The 19521-nt window shown below is 46.6% G+C and overlaps 1 protein-coding gene across 1 annotated transcript; it reads left to right on the top strand.

Annotated features, from left to right (window-relative positions):
* The first annotated feature begins 852 nt into the window (after nucleotides 1–852).
* DNAJC19 (DnaJ heat shock protein family (Hsp40) member C19) lies at nucleotides 853–10166 on the top strand. The gene is made up of 6 exons (XM_083186870.1): nucleotides 853–1024; nucleotides 2866–2917; nucleotides 4040–4113; nucleotides 5954–6030; nucleotides 8870–8940; nucleotides 9998–10166. Exons 1-6 carry the CDS (start codon nucleotides 1022–1024, stop codon nucleotides 10072–10074), a joined length of 354 nt encoding a protein of 117 aa, XP_083042996.1. The 5' UTR covers nucleotides 853–1021; the 3' UTR covers nucleotides 10075–10166.
* Nucleotides 10167–19521: the final 9355 nt, after the last annotated feature.

The following is a 19521-nucleotide window of genomic DNA, read 5'->3' as shown; positions in this document are numbered from 1 at the left end:
ATACCATCCCTTAAAAAGCCTTCAAATAGTTTACCCACAATTGATGTTAAACTAACGGGTCTGTAATTAGCGAGATCTTCCTTTTTTTTCCTTTTCCTCTCATTTCCCATCCTCCTGACCCCTGGCCAAGATTGCAGGGTCACCGCATCATTCAGCCCTCCAAGAACCTCTGCAATCTGGATGGATCATTAAGCAATAGACACATATCCAATCGATTCTCTTGGGCTCCCGAATTGCTGTTAGGGCTAGTGGTAGGTAAGCGCAACGGAATATGCCTTCGCTATATAAGAAACTGTAAATAAATAACAATAAAATTTCACTGCCCTGGATGCTGCCATGCTGGTTTTACCATTAGATGCCACCATCGATGTTTGCCTGCCCCCCTCCCAGCCATGCTTCAGTACTTATGCTCATGGGGTGGGGGATTGCCCATGCGCAAATCATATAAAAAAAAATTCTATTACATTTTTTTGAAGCGATGGTCAGTGACCATCACATCGAAAGATTCAATGGCAGATGTCCATCCTTATTTAATGGCTATTCCACTTATAAATAATAACAGGAATTGGGGCACCATGTGTCTGAATGGAATTCAGAGCAATCTAATAAATTCGCGCTTACTATGTATTGTACTAAGATTTCAGCTATACAATGTCAAAGAACACGTGTATTTGTGAATGTCAAAGAACACGTGTGTTCCTTCCAAGTTCCAGGTTCCCCCCTTACCCAGGTAGTACAAGAAGTCACATACAATTGTCCGTCTGTCCCGAAACAATAAAGTTACGGTCTACAAAAGCCAGATCAGCCAATCAGAAAATTCACACGGACCAATCTAACTTGCAGCACTTTCTGGCGGATGCAGTGGGCGGAGCTGCAGTTCAGTACTGGCGGAAGTTTCGTCACCCGGTTAGGACAGCACGTTTAACCCCGGTTCGGAGACTGGGATAGTGTCCCGGTGTCGGCGCCTCTGCCCCGGCTATGTGACTCACGCACTACAGCGCTGTTGTTAGTGCCTGTCGGCATGGTGAGTGCTTGGGACGGAGGTGCCGCCTTGAAAATGTCACATGACCTTCAACTGATGTCTGTCCTGTCACCGCAGTCCGGGTCGTCTGTTAGAATCAGGGACCGGTCATTGTAGTCAGTTCAGGGGCCTTCTAATGGCAGACTGTTAAGTGAGCCCTTCAGAGTTCTGAAGTCATTTAGGTTGACTGGGTGGCTGACGGAGTCGTTTAGGTTGACTGGGTGGCCGACGGAGTCGTTTAGGTTGACGGGGTGCTCATTGGAGTCGTTTAGGTTGAAGGGATGCCCGACGGAGTCGTTTAGGTTGTCGGGGTGCCCGACGGAGTCGTTTAGGTTGTCGGGGTGCCCGACGGAGTCGTTTAGGTTGTCGGGGTGCCCGACGGAGTCGTTTAGGTTGTCGGGGTGCCCGACGGACTCGTTTAGGTTGTCGGGGTGCCCGACGGAGTCGTTTAGGTTGACTGGGTGCCCGACGGAGTCGTTTAGGTTGACTGGGTGGCCGACGGAGTCGTTTAGGTTGACTGGGTGGCCGACGGAGTCGTTTAGGTTGACTGGGTGGCCGACGGAGTCGTTTAGGTTGACTGGGTGGCCGACGGAGTCGTTTAGGTTGACGGGGTGGCCGACGGAGTCGTTTAGGTTGACGGGGTGCTCATCGGAGTCGTTTAGGTTGACGGGATTTCCGACAGTCGTTTAGGTTGACGGGATGCCCGACGGAGTCGTTCAAGGGGTGCCTCTCTGTCGGTCTCGTGAGGGGATGCCCGTCTGAGTTGGTTAGGGTGATGGGATGGAGTCTTCAGTGTCGGCAACTTCCCATCAGGGGGTGCTCCTCAGACTCTGTCAGGTTCTGTTGTTTACATAGTAAAGGACTACCTTTTAGAATCGGTCTGGGGATGCCACATGCCTGTTAAAATCAGGGGCATTCTGTTGGTCAGGGGCCCGCCATTGTTGTCGGGTTTAAGAGAAATCCTTCAGGGTCGGGCACCACCTGTCTAGAGTCGGCCTTGGTCGGGCACCGCCTTGGAGGTTTGGCATGGTATCTTCAGCTGGCAGTGGCTTATACTTCCTCACCAGCTTGTGAGCCAAAGTGTCCTAATTCTGACCTAGGCAGCAGGGCATTGTCTCATACTGCAAGTAGAATATTGGAATTAGGGCCACATATTTAAATGTATATTATTCCTATAAAAAATGAATTTCATAAGCTATTAATAAAATCCACAATTTTATAAGTTATGGGAACTTGTATTCCAATGGAAATTATGTAGCAAGAAGTCAAAGTGAAATATCAAACCGGGTCTTATATGATCTTTTTCCAACATATTTTTTCTTAGAAATATCAAAATTCTCCTGAAAACGTCTTGAGCAACAGATGTATAGACTAAAGAGCTGTGCACTCTCCCCATTAACAAAACCAATATTGGAGAATATCCTGCACTGTCGTAATATATTAAATCATACATTTGCTTATATTTTTCTATCGTAATGCGCATTTCGCAAATATTTATTTTGTGGTTCAGTAAATATATAACTATAAAATGACAACATTTAACATTGTAACCTCAATTTAGCCTTAAACCGTTTTATTCATGTAGATCAGAACTTACTAATCACTGTAACAAACAGCTTACAGATACCATCTCCTGTCAGTTTCTGCTTCTCTACCTTTGTATCATATTTAATATACTGTCCGATACAAGTGATGTCGAACCTAGTGGGTTTTAGTTACATATTGCTTGTTATATATTAAGGTTTGGAATCGATGCATCCTGATTGATGTAGCATTTCATTGTTTTTATATTCACATAATTATTCCTTTATGCATTGAAGTGTCCTCTCTTATTTTCTTTGTAGGCAAGTACATTGATAGCCGCTGGCTTGACCATCGCCGTAGCTGGATTTGCAGGTAGGTAATAGTCATTTTCATGGTCTACCGTCTATCTACCATCAGAAGTACTCCATGGATCCAGCATTGTAGAGGCAGTGGCAGGCTCTTCTAATACTCATATTTCATGACAAAAGTTTATATTGGTATCAAACGGCATGTTTTAATACAGAAGCACTTTGGCCCTCATTTTTATTCACTCGGTCCCCAGCGTGTTCGCACCGGGGACCGATGTTTTAGCATCGCACATGCACCTATTCACATAGGCACATGTGCAGAGTTTCTGTGCAATCGTAGCTTGTATAGTCGACATGGCGCCTACATGGGGGGGGGGGGTGGCGGCGACGGACAGGGGGAGTGCACATGTGAATGCCCAGCGTTTCCTGGGCATACTCATGAAACCGCTGGGTGCACCCAGGAAAAAGCTGGGCGTCCCTATGCAAACGCAGGCGGGCAGCTGCCTGGCAGTGTAGGGCGGCTGACACTGCAGGACGTGAGCCGCCTGCCCCATTCTTGTACCGGATGCCGCAAGCCTAAGTCGGCCCAGACTGACTTGCGAGCAGGAGAAAAATCATTCGCTGGTCGGCGATCATTGAATGATTTTGCCCCCCGCACGCTACCCAACAAATGGATGTTTATGCAAAACATCCATTCACAAAGCAGCGGGGATGTGCATTGGAACGGTGGGCAATGTTAGAAGGCTCGGTAAGCAGCAAATTTGCCGCATATCGATTAAGCCAACCAGAATCACCCCCTTTGTGCCAGACGATCATTTCTATCAACCTTTTTTTATTTATATGTTAATAATTGCAATGTCAATACTAGGTGTCCCTTATGTACAAAGCTTTGCATACAAAGATGTTTGGTCCTAAAATGTGGAATGTAGAAATAAGTAGCAGAAGATACAAGGGCAGATTTATTAAGCTCGGTGAAGTGATAAAGTGTCTGGTTTTCATCAACAGCCAATCAGCTCCTAACTGTGAAGTTACAGGCTTGGTTTGAAAAATGGCAGGTAGGTGCTGATTGGCCGGTGATAAAAACACTTTATCACTTCATCACATGTAAAACCCTCACATGGAACGTGCACTACAGCTACAAGAAACCCGCAGTTTGCAGTGATCTGTGATGTGTTTTCTGTCTTAGGCCGTTATGCTTTGAAAACCTTTAAGCACCTGGAGCCTCAGGTGAAGCAAGCCTTCCAGACTCTGCCGAAGTCGGTAAGAAAGATCCTCTCCTTACTAACATGCTTTGTTACATAGTACTAAGCCTTGAAAAGTGATAAAATGGAGAGTAATAAACCACCGACCAATCTTCTCTTACCTATCATTTTTCAAACACAGCCTGCGACATGGCAAGTTGCAGCTGATTGGCTGGTGGGTTATCACTCTCTCTTTTATCACTTTTTAAGCTTAGTAAATCTGGCCCATAGAGATGTCCTCATACAACTTATCTGGAGTCACGCCAAACAGCCTCTCTTGGCAAGCCATGTCACATGACAATCTTCTAGCATTGTTTTTTTATTATTATTAATTTTATTAAATTTATTATTAAATGCATCTTATTCACTACACAATGACTGTAGCCCAGTAATTTTTAGGAAGCTAAATGATGATAAAACACCATAGTGGTAAATTTAGTAAGCAGTGCTTTTCAGAGTAACCCTAAATGATTAAAGCGACCATATCAGGTTTACTATATTTGGTATTATTGCCCCTTTAAAGCTGGCCTTGCACGTATGCAATTTTAACTGATTTCTTCTGAATCTGATGGGTCGGCCTGAGAAATCGGGTTAAAATCGGCCAAGTTACATGTGTTTGATGTTGGATCAGATGTGCGGCCCGGTGCTTCTGTGCACATCATGGCTGCATCCGATGTATTGCTTGGACAAATATGTCAAGAGCGCTAGGGATAGCTGTTGTGGGCATTGTACACCAGCGGCCACTACGGTGGAGGGATGCCTCCCTCCAGAAGTAAAAAGAGATAAAGTAGTACCGTCAGGCGCTCAGTGTATACACAGGAAACAATTAATAGAAATAGTATTTATTACGACAATTTAAAGACAATATTAATAGTTGCATGCAGATATCACAAACACAAATAGCTAAAAAATATAAAAAGAAGCATAATGAAAAAACTAAGCAATAAAAACCTAAGATTGATAATATAATATTATACCACCCGGGGTAACTTAGCCAGTGAAGCTGGGCTCTTGTGAGTGATTCCCAGACACAGATGATTTTGCTATTAGTCCTCCAGTTGGAGTTGAAGCATGGTATTGCTTGAGGTGGAATTTACTCACACAGAGTCCTTAAGATGTTCCTGGTGATATATCACTGAGTGGCAGGAGTACCGTGGCGGGTTCCGGTGTCTGCAATTCCTCCGCTTTTAAGCATATGCCGATGGTAAGGGCTTCTATACACCAACACGCTGGCTATGTCTGCCACAGTTTCCACAGGCAGCGCAGCCCCGCTCACCTCCATGTTGTGTGTGCCGGGAGTTCATTATCCAATGTATCGCATCTGATTTCCCCGGCAGCTTCCCGGGAATCCTTCAGTGCTATTTTGACATGCGATAAATCACTTGGCACATCAAGTGCAAAATCATATGAGGGACTGCCTGGGATCTGCCGGGAGAGTTCAAGGGATATTAGGTCCGACTTGCTCTTCAGACAACTCAGACTAGTGTGTGGGGCCTTTAGTCCTGCGACCAAAACCACTGAAGATGCAGCGTCTGAGAAAAGCGCAGCCTAGTAAAATGAATCCATTGTGGGTATCTACACGGGCTGCTCCTAGTGGTTATATTGGTAGAATGGCTAAGTACATTAAGTAAGTCAGATGTATACATTATGTTTTATTAACACAAGAATCGCTGTGTTTTGAACTAGTTCTGGCAGGAAACATATTCCCAAACTTGACCCTCCATGTTGTTAATGATTTCCCTGGATTGTGGTTGGGGGGTCATTGATCCCGTACTAAGAAATAGCCAGTATCAAATGAGTCCCTGAGTGCCACAGCACCTGTTACATTAGATAGAAATGTTTCCTTTGTATCTTCCCAGGCATTCGCTGGCTATTATAAAGGGGGATTTGAACCCAAGATGACGAAAAGGGAAGCAGCACTAATACTAGGTGTCAGGTAAGCCGCATCTCACATTCACATCCATTACTGTTCTGTGCTCACTGACGAAGGCCATTCCTGCCTGTGCAACTCAACACCGTTACCACGTGTTCAATGTGTCACTAAACGCATGAGCTGTAAGTGTTTGCTTAGAGCAGGGATGGGGAACCTTTGGCCCTCCAGCTGTTGTGGAACTACACATCCCAGCATGCCTTGTTACAGTTGGTACTTGTTTCCTAGTACGACGCCACCAATTTGAATTGTATGACATCGGGTCGGAAAAATCGGTCGCATCGCACCCGATTTTTTACATTGGACCCAATGTTAAATGGTCCCTGAGACCCGATTTTACATTGGACCCAATGGTAAATGCCCCCTAGACCCCATATTGATGGGTAATTACTATGTCAAATGCCCCCCCCCATTGTTAACGCCATGATCAACAGCAACCTGAAGCATGTTGAGCGCATCGAGCCCGCGAGGGGCGGCGGTACGCGTCCTCCGACCTTTTCATACCCCCACTATCCACGTCGGCGTGGAGTTGATTTTATATAGTGTGGCGAGCCACCGAGCCCAAAGCGTTACTTCACATGTATTCCGCGTCCCCTCACTGCGCTCGCCACACTATATAAAATCAACTCCACGCCGACGTGGATAGTGGGGGTATGAAAAGGTCGGAAGACGCGTACCGCCGCCGCTCACCACGCTTCGGGTTGGTGTTGATCGTGGCGTTAACAATGGGGCGGCATTTCACATACTAATTACCCATCAAGGTGGGTATACAATAAAAAATCGGGTATGGGGGGCATTTAACATTGGGTACTATGTAAAATCGGGTCCATCGCATCGGTCGCATCGCATGCCATTATAATGGCATGCGATGCGACCGATTTTAAAATTGTAAGGAAAGGTCTTTAAAACCCTTAAATCGGGTGGGTCGGGTCCCATCGCATACCTTAAGTTAGGGTATGCGATGGGACCCGACGGGCGCTGTGCTAAGAAGCAAGTACCTTACAGTTTAGCTATGTGGCAACTGTTGCAGGGCATGCTGGGATGTGTAGTTCCACAACAGCTGGAAGGCCGAAGGTTCCCCATCCCTGGCTTAAAGAAACTGGCAAGTTGGGTTTATTTTATGATCCAAAGTCACCAATGCAACAAAGTTTGGTGGAGTAAATACCTTGACAATCAATTCTCATTGTCCCCGGATCTCAGTGATATCACAGTATAATGGGGGTGATTCAAGTAGGGATGGCCATCGATGGCAATTCTGCAGCTGGCCATCGATAGTGCTAAACTGCAATGGATGACCATCGATATTTTTACATATCGATGGTCATCCATTGTATTTGATTGATTGGCCTGTGGGCCAATCAAAACATGGGGGAGGGGCTTCGTGGGTGTTGGGGGCGAAGCAATGCTCCATATCCCGGCACTTGGCATCGTTTTGCTGTTCCATCGATGGAGGGAAACCATCTGGTTCTCCCCCATCGATGGCAAAAGTATTCGACATCGGCCATAAACCATCGATGATTTTGAATCATCGATGGTCAATGGCTATCCTTAGATTCAAGTTGGTTTGCTAGGCAGTTAGTCGTCCACTGCCTAGCAAGCCCCTTAATGCTGCCCAGCCGAACGCTTCCCCACCCCCTACCTGCTGCCGAATTCCCTCGGTACCCCTCGAATGCGGCCAAAGGGGAGAGAAATCATTCAATGGTTGCCGACACTAATGTGTTGGAACGCACTGTTGGGGGGCTTGCCTGGCACCTGCGGAGGTGCTGGACTTCCCTCAAGCTCTCTGATCAACGTGAATAGAGGAGTTTACAAAACGGGAGAATTATACACTGCGCTGCTGGAGTGACTTCAGAAAACCTCTGACGCTGTTCATCAAGACACACTTATTTGATAATAGAAAATATCTCGCTTTATGAATGAGGCCGGCGCTGATGTCAGAGACCCACCCTTAAAACGCTTGGGCGCACCTGTATTTTTTGACACACCCAGGAAATTACAGGTTACCACCCCCCAAACACCGGCTTCCTGTCAGTCAAACTGCGACTCCACTGCTCTTACCCTCCATAAGCATTTTCAGTTGCATTTTCTAAGCGATCTACTGTAGTCAGATCACTTAGAAAATGCCCTTACATTGCCCCATGTGTAGTCCCCATTATAGAGCAGCTGATTAGAATTAGTATAAGATTATGTAGTAGTTGTTTAGTGTTCCCAGCTCACAGCCAGGGTGGTAAATAGTCACCAGTTCTGCCTTACAGTAGGCTGCAGCCTGTTTAATGAACATTTGGGAACTGAGGGATTTCAGGATCAATGCAGCCTAATGGGTTTCTGCATGTCCTGCAGTAATTATCCCTAAACAAATGACTGTGTATTGAGCCATCCATGGATTTCTCGCCTGTGACGTCACATGGTAATTGCAAGAGGGGACAAATGGTTGAGCTATTTATTTTCTGTATCCCTTGTAATGACATCTGCGAATGTACTGTGTGGTGCTTATTCCTGTCAAAGCAAAACAGTGTTTATTATCCATTTGCAAAATAAATGTAATCGCAAGTTACATAAAGGGTTCTCCACTCCTCCCTTCCTTCCCCTATTACTTCTTAACATTATAGCAAATCGGGAATCCTTCATCCTCCCGCAAGACCCCTCTGTTATCCCAGCCCCTTCCCTGATACTTTCTGTTATCCCAGCCTCTTCTGTGATACCCTCTATTATATTAGCCTCCCCAAAAGCCTAAAACTGGGCTGCGGAGTCCGGTGCATTACAATGAACCAATCGTCCTTTCTTGTTCTGTGCGGTGTAGTAAACTGACCTGCAGTTCATTTAAACAAAGCTGTTTTCCTTGTAGCCCAACTGCCAACAAAATCAAGATCAGAGATGCTCACAGACAGATTATGCTGCTGAACCACCCAGACAAAGGTAAGTACTGCTCCTTGTCTCCTGACACATATCTGTATAAAACCCTCTAGATCCTATGTAGGTTCAAATCCAATCCAATTGGCATAAACCTCCTAGGTTCTCAAACTCAGTCTTCAGGACCCCACACAGTGCATGTCTTGCAGGTCTCCTCACAGAATCACAAGTGAAATAATTAGCTCCACCTGTGGCTCTTGTAAAATGTGTCAATGAATAATGAATGCACCTGTCAAGTGACCTGGAAAACATGAACTGTGCGGGGTCCTGAGGACCGAGTTTGAGGAGTCCTGTCCTAGCATAATGGAAGCCAATGTAATTCCCTGTGTGTGTGTGTGTGTGTGTGTGTGTGTGTGTGTGTGTGTGTGTGTATGTATGTATGTATGTATGTATATATATATATATATATATATATATATATATATATATATATATATATATATATATATATATATATATATATATATATATATATATATATTTTTTTTTTTTTTTTTTTTTTTTTTTTTTTTTTTTTTTTTTTTGTGAAAGTTGGTTTTAAAACCTATTTTAAGGTGCTTCACTGAACCTCTTTATTGCTCCCATTCCTTTCAGCCCTTATATTAGATTTATTAAATGGTGGCAAATTTTGTCATTTCAAAAACAAATTCTATTAAATGCAGAACCGGGCATGTTTAACGGCATATATTAACGTTTTCAAATATTGGGGTCAAAACAACACTTTTTTTTTTTTTTTTTCCTCTGGATAATCTGTTCTCTTTCTGTACAAGCTGATCTTGGCCTATAGGGGGTATTAAATTAACTTTCCCTGTGCACATGAAGGGGGCGAGTGAGTGATGCGACAGTGTAAATGTCGGTGTTGGAATTCAGGGCTTTGGCCAGCAGCTCTATCGGGCTGACAATGTAAATCTGTGAAAACAGCAGTACTGTAAGTGCAACATTACTCTCAGGGATTGGGAACATCACTCCTAATTGAATTCCCCCCCAGTGTGTGGAGCTTCTGTTTGTCATCGCCCTGTATTTGCATCTCTGGTGCCACTGTAACCGGTGTCTTTCCTTGTAGGTGGATCTCCGTACCTTGCAGCCAAGATTAATGAAGCAAAGGATATGCTGGACGCTCAGGCAAAGAGAAAGAGCTGAACGCCTGGGACTACATGAGAACTGTTTATAATTTTTACCTCAGTGATTTGGGTTTGCGGAAAATGATTGTCAATAAAGCCAAGTTAATTGTACATCTCTTTTCTTCTCCGACCGGCCATGTCCCTCTCCGAGGCCTTATCATTCACATCCTGATTATAACATCATGAAAGCAGATATCCCCCCCCCTGAGGAGCTGAGATAAATTAATGTAAAGGTTGTTATTGAATCAAGCCCACTTTAACGTCGTGTTTAATTACACCGCCTCACATTACCAGCGGGAATAATCTGACTTTGCGGTGAGGTCGGAGAGACCTTGAGGAAACTAGGAGAATCCATTCCAAGTCTGTACGGTGGGCTGAGAATATAGTGTGTTCTCTCGTGTCGCCTTATTAATTAATCATTCTCTCTGTAAGCGCAAGAGTGAGATAAATCGCCTCAGGAGATGATATTTATTCCGTTCACATCCTGCTGACCAAAAAGAGTTAAACATACCAGCACTGCCCGCCGAGCCGGCTGTTCAGTCATTCAGCTGTCTAAAGTGACAGCAAATTAGCATGCATTCTGTGGGGGTGCCAGTGTGTGGGAGGCTGCTGTAATAGCTCTTTGCCTTTATACAGTGGAAACCGCAATTGGCGTTCTAGTAACAGATCTGAATATACCGCACTTAGGGGATTTTTTTTTTTTACTTTTTAAAAATTTATGTTGCTGCTGCTGCATTGAACACAAAATTGCACCCGCATTGCATGCAAATGGAGCAGGAATATCAGATGTCATCTATATGTTGGATTGCATGTGTATGCAGCTGCATAAGTTGCGCAGCCATCATCTACAATGGTGCCTCAGCTCTGTCCTTGGTGCAAAAGAGTCTCCCAAAACAGGAGTATCTTCATGTACGCACTTCTCTGCATAGAGTGCAATTCAAGTAAGACACAGTTGTTACACTTTGCTGATGTCCTTAAACCCATGCAGCAGCCATTTGATTACATGTGTACGAGTCGCCACCTCCACTGCAGTATGCACGGGACATAAACACAGGATCCATCCGCGCAACAGTCTCTAATTGTGTGATAATTACTAGAATTAAAGAAATAGTGAAGTAAATGCAATTCTTACGACAATTTCCAGAAATTGTCATCTGTAAAAAATCTAGAATACCTGAAGATGAATTTGTAGAGGGAGTAATCCTGGGTACTTGTGAAGTTTCACGGCGGCACTTAAGTAGTCAGCATAGTGTCCCTGTCAGTATCGCAGCGTACTCGGCTTAGTCGTCATATAGTCAGCATTCCTGTCAGCATCAGCGTTGTGTTCCCGCAGCCAGCGTAGTCCGCTTGTATCTGCGACTGTGTGTACGTTCGCAGCTAACCGGAGCTTACGCAGTTACTGTAGTGAGTCAGCGTTGTGTCACCGCTTATTACATTGTGTGGGTTATGGCTGCCGAACCATTGACCATTTTCAACCTGCCGCAGACGGAGGAGGAGTTGGTGGAGTTTTCCCAATGACACCACATGTGTCAACAGGCATCCTATGAGGCTCAACGTAAAGTAGCATATGTGGCGCTGTCACATAAGCTGTGGGAAGAAGGTCAGTCTCCGGGCCGCACAATGGTTTTGCAGATGTCACCTGACCTTTCTGCGGTTCATATTTTCGTGGGTGGAGGAGCTGAGAAGCATCCAGTTTTGTGAGCACCACTCTAGATTTGGGAGGCGTGTACCCTCGATCTGATGTCCCAACCCCAAAGGCGGATTGGCGGACCTGGCAAAACCGTTGAGGTGGACGAAAGTCTGTCCAGCATAAGAGGCATAAGAGCCACGTTAGACGTGTCCTACCACAGCAGTGGCTCTTCGGTGGGATATTGCGTGAGACCGATGAATTCTTTATCACACCAGTAGCCAGCTGTAATGCCAGGACACTGATGTCTGCCATCCAGACACACATCGAGCCAGGTACCACCATCTATTCAGACTGTTGGCGTGCGTACAATACAGAAGAACTTAAGCAGGTGCGGTACCACCACCTGTGCGTCCACCACCCTTATAACTTCATGGACCCAGACACTGGGGTCCATACCCAGAATATAGAGAGGCTCTGGGCAATGTTCCCTCTAATTTTACGAAGGTTGTGTGCGGCAAAAGATTTTGGCTGTGCAACTTTGGAAGTAAATTTTAATTTTTGTGCGTCAATTATATATAACTGATAAATGACGTTCAACATTTGTGTTAACTTTACTTAAAAATGATATTAAACATTTAAACATTCAAAACACAGCACACAATGTAGTTATTGGGTGAAACACACATTAATTGAGTCCACAACTGTAAAAAGGGACCACTGCTGCTTTGTGCGCTCAGTTGTAATGTCTGTGCGCACGATTGTCGAGCTGTGTGCGCGCGCACGTGCGCACAGCTTAGAGGGAACACTGGCTCTGGGGCTCCTGCAAGTGGAGGAATAAGAGGCAGAGGGGCACTGCACGCCAGTACCTGGACTCATACTTGCAGGAATTCATCCGGCACAAAACCCTAGGGATGCTTTCCTACGCAAAATACATGTACTATCCAACATCCGACAAAGCAGCCGTGGATGACACAGCTGCGTCGACATCAGCTGCATCTGAAGGGGTGTATCTGGTGTGCAGGAGGAATAAGTGTTTGGGACCTTTCTGGGACTTGTTCTACATTATTATTTAACATTGTTCATTGTTTTTCTTCTTTATCTTTCAAATAAAATATTCTTTAGTCAGTAAACTCCATTGAACAGTTAACACGTGTCATCATTATTGTTTCAGATGGATGACATGACAGGTGTGAATGTGTTACCAAAACACCCCCATGTGCACACCAGCCCGAAGGATGGTGAGCGGACGCGGTACACGTCCTCTCGACCTGTTCATACCCCAACTATCCAAGTCGGTGATGAGTTGATTTTAGAAAGTGTGGCGAGCCACCGAGGCCGAAGCGTGGAGAGCGGATGTGGAAAACGAGCCCAAAGCGTGGCGAGCGGACGCGGATTACTTTACCTGTATACCGTGTCCTTGCTGCACTCGCCACACTTCAGGCTCGTTTTCCATGTCCCCTCAAGGGGCTCGCTGCACTCGTCACACTTTCTATAATCAACTCCACGTGAACGTGGATTGTGGGCATACGAACAGGTCGGGAGGACGCGTACTTGGGCTCGCCACGCTTTGGGCTGACGTGGATAGTGGGGCTTTGAAATGGAGGCATTTGCCAGTATGTAACATGGAGACTGGGAAATGCGTCCTTTATTGTGTATGAGAGACACTTGCGCCCGCACCCCTCTTTGTACACGAGATGCACGTGCTACCGAACCCTTAACTCTGTCTCCCTGAAGCGGACACGGGCAGGGTCACAATACCCTGCTGAACAAAATACTGAGGCTCATGCGTCTCAGGCAGATGGAGCGCCTCTCTGCCGGCACCCGCATGATCGCTTCTCCGCCGGCATCCACCAGCGCAGGGCATCTGATGGTTACCGGCGCTGTGTAAGAGGAGCTTACTAGGCTTGCCAGGGAAGCCAGAAACAGCTGCAGCTCGCGGGGACAGTACGCTGACTACGTTAGGCAGCCGTTGTGCTATGATGACAACATAGCATAGCGGTGCTGCCGTGATACTACACAAGTACCTAAACCTGTTCTACTTCAGTATAGGGCTGGAAAGTCTGTGGAGTAATTGAGGGAATTTAATTACACACTCATTAGATTTCTGCCTTGTTTATCCAACACATAATAGTGTAATGGTTGACATTACTATATCACAGCGCTGAGGTCATGGGTTAGATACCCACCATGGCCCTAATTGTGCGGAGTTTGTATATTCTCCCTGTACTTGCATGGGTTTCCTCTGGGTACTTCGGTTTCCTCCCACAATCCCAAACTATACTGGTAGGTTAATTGGCTTCCAACAAAATTAACCCTAGAATGTCTGTGTGTGCGTGTACATGTGGTAGGGAATATAGATTGTAAGCTCCACTGGGGCAGGGACTGATGTGAGTGTTCAACTATACTCTGTACAGCGCTGCGGAATATGTGTGCGCTATATAAGAAACTGGTAATAAATAAATAATGGGGCCTACACACAGGGCGATGCTGCAGCTCCCTGGGAAGCGCACTTACGATTTTGGCACTTGATGTGCCATTTTTACATGCAATAAATCGCATGAGATTTATTGCGTGTAAAATCCCGGGGAGCTGCAGCAGTGGCGGGGGGGGGGGGGGGGGGAGGCTGGTAGCGGCAGGTGCTGGGCAGCAGGGTGGTAATCAGCTGCTGAATTTTAAAAAATATTTTCAAAAGACTGGCCGGCCGGTTATTGGCTGAGAGAATTCTCTCCGCCAATCAGTGGCCTCCCCTGTAATCGGCCCAAATCTCACTAGTGTATGAGAGGCCTTTAAAAAATGCCCTGAAATCACCCCATGTGTAGGTACCATTACAGTGTGCCAGATGAGCAAAACATGTAAGTAAGCCCCATAAGGGTAACATGCAAAATGACTAACAAGATAACCACTGAAAAAATTGCATTGATTGTTCATCCAGCCCATAGGAGCACCAGACGAGGCAGACATCCAGGTTATACTGGTCAGATGAGAAAGTGTAATATACAGTGGGAAATCGCTTGCTGCTTCCCCCACCTCACCCTGATGCAGCTGTGTAACGCTGAGGGGCGGTTGTTTATTTGAGGAATTACTCAGTGAGGAACCAGAGATAAAACAGCTGCAGATCCGCCTTAATCAGCCCTGTCACATACATACAGTGTGCAGCCCCAGCTGTTAGTCAGTCCCTGCAGGCCCTGGGTGAGTTCCCATGCAGATGTAGTGAGGATTGTCTCAGGCTGCTTCGTGAACGAGCAGACAGCAGAACCAGTCACAACGTGTTCCTGTAATTCCCAGGCTGGACCACAGGTGATTTCTTCTTACCTCCTGTGCATGCTGGGTCACTTAAAACATGGGTAGACCATCAGTAGAAATGAAGACCCCCTTGGGAATGTTTACCATAGGCTGCAATTCCCAATCGTGGTCCATGTTCATAGTAAATGATGCAAATGCTGCGAAAACATGAGAAACCCTAAAAGCATGCGTTGACTATTTGGCTTCACCTTTTGTAGCTGTGGACCTTAAGCACTGTCGGCTTAATGCATATGTTGTTGACCTATTGACTGTGTAACTAGAGAGAGTAGATCTACAGTATCATCCGGATACTACAACATGTACAGATTACTATTCAGCGTGTGCAAGTACAGGGGAGAGCGACCAGCGGAGAAATGGAATAGGGTCCAAGATTGGCCATATTTTTAAAGCAGCAATCATTTACAGTACAAGGAAAAACCAACCTGGATTTGCCTTGTTGGCCAAAATCCAGAATCTCCGCTAACTTGGGCCATATTACATTCTACAGCAGAAAACAAGTGGACGTGTACATAGCAACCAGATGGTAGCTATTTAGTAGAGTGGTATACTATATACATGAAAGCTACAGTAGAATCTGAAGTCAACACCTCAGCTGTCATCTTTAGAAGGTTTAATAAATCTCCCCCTTATTCTGGTTTTGCAGACTTTCCCCAACCTTGCAATGCTTCAAACGGTCACGTAAAATCCACCTGTCCACCAAAGCGTACCCTCCTGCATAACCTAGAACCGAGGCTGCTCTCTCTACCTACTGCTTTATGTTCGGGACATCCCTGCCATGCTCACGGCTTACCTTGAAGCCTCCTTGCCTGCACCTCATTTCACCTGTCTGTCTCCCCCTTCCTCTAGATTGTAATCTCCTTGAAGCAGGGCCCCTTTCCCTCATGTTCTCACAGCCCTCGCCTCTCAGTCTTCAGTTACAGCTCTTTTACACCCAAATCCCGGATCCGACCCGGTATTTGGAAACCTGTTCCAAGCCAGGTCAGATCCAGGATTTGCACCATTTACACTGCGGTGGCACTTGGAGATGACATCATCTCCAAGCGCTGGGACCGCCGATTGTTGCGCTGTTACCTGTGCTCTTCCCTACCGCTTATTAGCCGCTGTCAGTGGCGTCTTTCCCCTGCTCGGCAATCAGAGATGCTCAGGCACTTCCACCCGACGGCACCTGGCTGGGTGGTCGCTTCCGCATCATTCTCTGTTCCTGGTTATCCAGTAATTTACTCCAAGGGACTCTGGCAGTTCTGGTTCCATAAGTGCTCCATTTTGGGGCCCAGGCATTATTTTTGGTACTTGTGTAGTTTCACGGCGGCAGCTTACGATACGTTTGAAGCTACGCTATTAGCATAGCCCAACGGCTGCCTTACTTGTGTCATTTCACAGTGGCAGCCTAAGCTACGTTATCAGCGTAGCCCAACGGCTGCCTTACTTGTGTACTTTCACGGTGGCAGCCTAAGCTACGTTATCAGCCTAGGCTGCGCCATGAAACTACACAAGTAACTACCGTACTGTTGCCGGGAACTGCATCTCTGTCCCTGGCAAGCCTACTCAGCGCCTCTCACACCGCCGGCGCCAGCATGACCCCCTCTCTGGTGCCAGCGGAGAGGCGCTCCATCTGTTTGACACGCAGGAGCGTCTCAGACGCTCCAGCAATGAGACACACCTGCCTTTTTAAACCCCCACTATCCACAGCAGCCCAAAGCGTGGCAAGCGCAGCGCGCCCCGCGAGGGGACACATTACGCATCCACCCAACCTTCGGCGTGGAGTTAATGTTATATAGTGGGGCGAGCCACCGAGCCCGAAACGTGGCGAGCACAGCGGGTTACATGTAAGGTCATCCGTGTCACCTCGCCACACTATATAACATCAACTCCATGCTGACGTGGATAGTGGCGGTATGAAAAGGTCGTGAGGACACGTAACGCGTCCGCTCACCACGCTTCGGGCTGCCGTGGATAGTGGGGGTTGAAAAGGCTCTACAGGAGCATGCACTCATCAAACAGATTTTGCACCGAGTTCGCACACTCCCAGCGCATGCACAGAAATGCTGCTGCGCATACGCAAAACATCAGTCCTGGTGCGATTTCGCCTATATGTATGGCGCTACGTACCACTTGTGGCACCTTATAAATAAAATGTAATAATAAAATAATAATCTCTTTCACAGGCACTTCATAAAATACTGATAAGTGTAAAGCGTTTCAGAATAACATTGGGCATTAATAGTCTTTTGATGCCTATTAAACGCAGCGTTATGAATTCCAGGCATGCAATTCTTTCCCAAACCCAGGCGTCAGGTTTCTCAGCCCCATACAGCAGCCAATCACCAGCATCCACAGGCCTGTGACTGCATTCTTTTGGGATTGCCAAGGGGGTAGGTAAAGCCGCAAGCTCGTACTCCATGGAGGTGAGATACTATTCCTGCTGATCTTCTAGGGCCCTACACATTACCCTTCACCTCAGTAACGTGCTAAAACAAGCATGTACAAAGCAAGGCACAAACGTAATGTAAGAACAACTGCTAGATGACCTCCCTGCATTCTGCTACAGGTGTTATATGGCCTCCCTACATTCTGCTACAGGTGTTATATGGCCTCCCTACATTCTGCTATAGTTGCTATATGACCTCCCTGCATTCTGCTACAGGTGTTATATGGCCTCCCTACATTCTGCTATAGTTGCTATATGACCTCCCTGCATTCTGCTACAGGTGTTATATGGCTTATTGGACCTGCCATGTGACTTCAATGAGTTGTGCTACAGGCTCTGCGTGACCTCTCTGGGCAGCGCTGCAGGCATAATGTACTGTAAGTTCAGTGTGCAGTGCTGCAGGCACCTTATGGCCTCAGTGAGCAGTGCTGCAGGCACCGTATGGCCTCAGTGAGCAGTGCTGCAGGCACCTTATGGACTCAGTGAGCAGTGCTGCAGGCACCGTATGGCCTCAGTGAGCAATGCTGCAGGCTCTGCTTGACCTTCATGCAGTCATAAGGAGCTCTGCAATGTTTGCATATAGCATTTCTTTCTTTGGGGATTTTCATTTTATTCAATCTATTTTGTTGTGTCAGCTTTTAAAGAACAAATTCCATCCACATGAAATCAAAATTAAATTTTGGGATGAACAGAATAGGAGTTCCCTGTGGTCTGGTGTTCATGGGATCCGGAGGGTCCCCGGTATCCCGACTGCCGGTGCTCCGACGGGGGATCCCGACTCACAGGGGCTATTCTCCCTTGTGGGGGCCCACGAACCTGTGGCGAGCGTAGTGAGCCACCGAGCCCGCAGCATGGTGAGCCCGCAAGGGTCTACTTTGTGCTTGCCCCCCTGGTCAGGATACTGACCGTCAGGATCCCCCCCTGTCGGAGCACCATACCACACCCCCCTGGTGTTCTATGTGCACAAGCAGCTGTTTATACAGCACAACACCATGTCAGCAGTAGTGAGGGGGCAGGAAAGTCTTCCAGGGACCTGAAATGACTGCATAAGTGTCAGACCCTAGGTAAGGATGTCTTAAAGACCACGGTTCACTTAGCATATATAAAAAAATCCTTTACGTAAATGGACTGAGGGCCTGATGCAGACGCCGCTGTAGTTTAGCAAGGAATCTCTAACCTATAACTGGCAGCGTTAGGCTGTGAGGGGCTCCCAGCACAGAGCAAGGCTGTCCCGCGATGTGCTTGCAGTGAAGCGCTCACACATCACTGGAAATCGCCCAGGAGCGAAGGGATGTGAACCAGGCCCAGAAAACAGTATCATTACTAAAAGGAAGGGATAGTCCTGACTTTCTACATCCCTGCATAACCTCCGGGGCTTATTGTCATATAGCTGATTTATACGCCACTACAGGTTTTATGAATATCCATCCAGTCCAGGTGGTTGAATCAATCTGACTGAAGTACTAATTAAGCCACCTGTGCTTAAACATGGATTTCCTGGACTGTAATTGCATAGTTAGCTCGACACGCATTCCGTCGACCACTGAAGGCCGAAAGGCCATAGGTTGACACCTGAAGTAGGTTAACATGCATAAGGACAACAGGGTCATAAGGTCGACGCAAGTAGGTCAACAATAGAAAGGTCGACATTGACAGAAGGTTGACAAGCTTAAGGTTGACACAAGATTTTCAAGATTTTGATGCCTTTGTCGACATAATTGTACCGCATCCACTCGCCATACTTCGGGCACGGTGCCTCGCTGCACTCGGCACACTATTGTACTCTCTCTATGCCCCCTTCGATAGTAATGTATGAACCAAATTGGTCTACAGAAAACGTGAAAAACTCGTGTTGACGTTTCCAGTGTCAATACCAACCTATGGTATATAGACCATTTTCCGGTGTCGACTTAATCACTGTCGACCATTAGTGATTGACCTAGTGACTGTCAACTTAGACATTGTCCACCCAGGGACCGGATACCCACAGGCTGCACCCGGTATATTGCTAGGTAGACACCTTTCAGACTGCACCAGCGTGCAGTCTGCCTAATCTACCAGGAGTTTGGTGATGACATCATCTCAAAGCGCTGGTTATCTGGCTG

Source organism: Crinia signifera, chromosome 5 (assembly GCF_055691185.1).
Source record: "Crinia signifera chromosome 5, ASM5569118v1, whole genome shotgun sequence".
Taxonomy (NCBI): domain Eukaryota; kingdom Metazoa; phylum Chordata; class Amphibia; order Anura; family Myobatrachidae; genus Crinia; species Crinia signifera.
The sequence above is the reverse complement of the archived record's forward strand: the minus strand, read 5'-3'. Positions and strand labels throughout refer to the sequence as shown.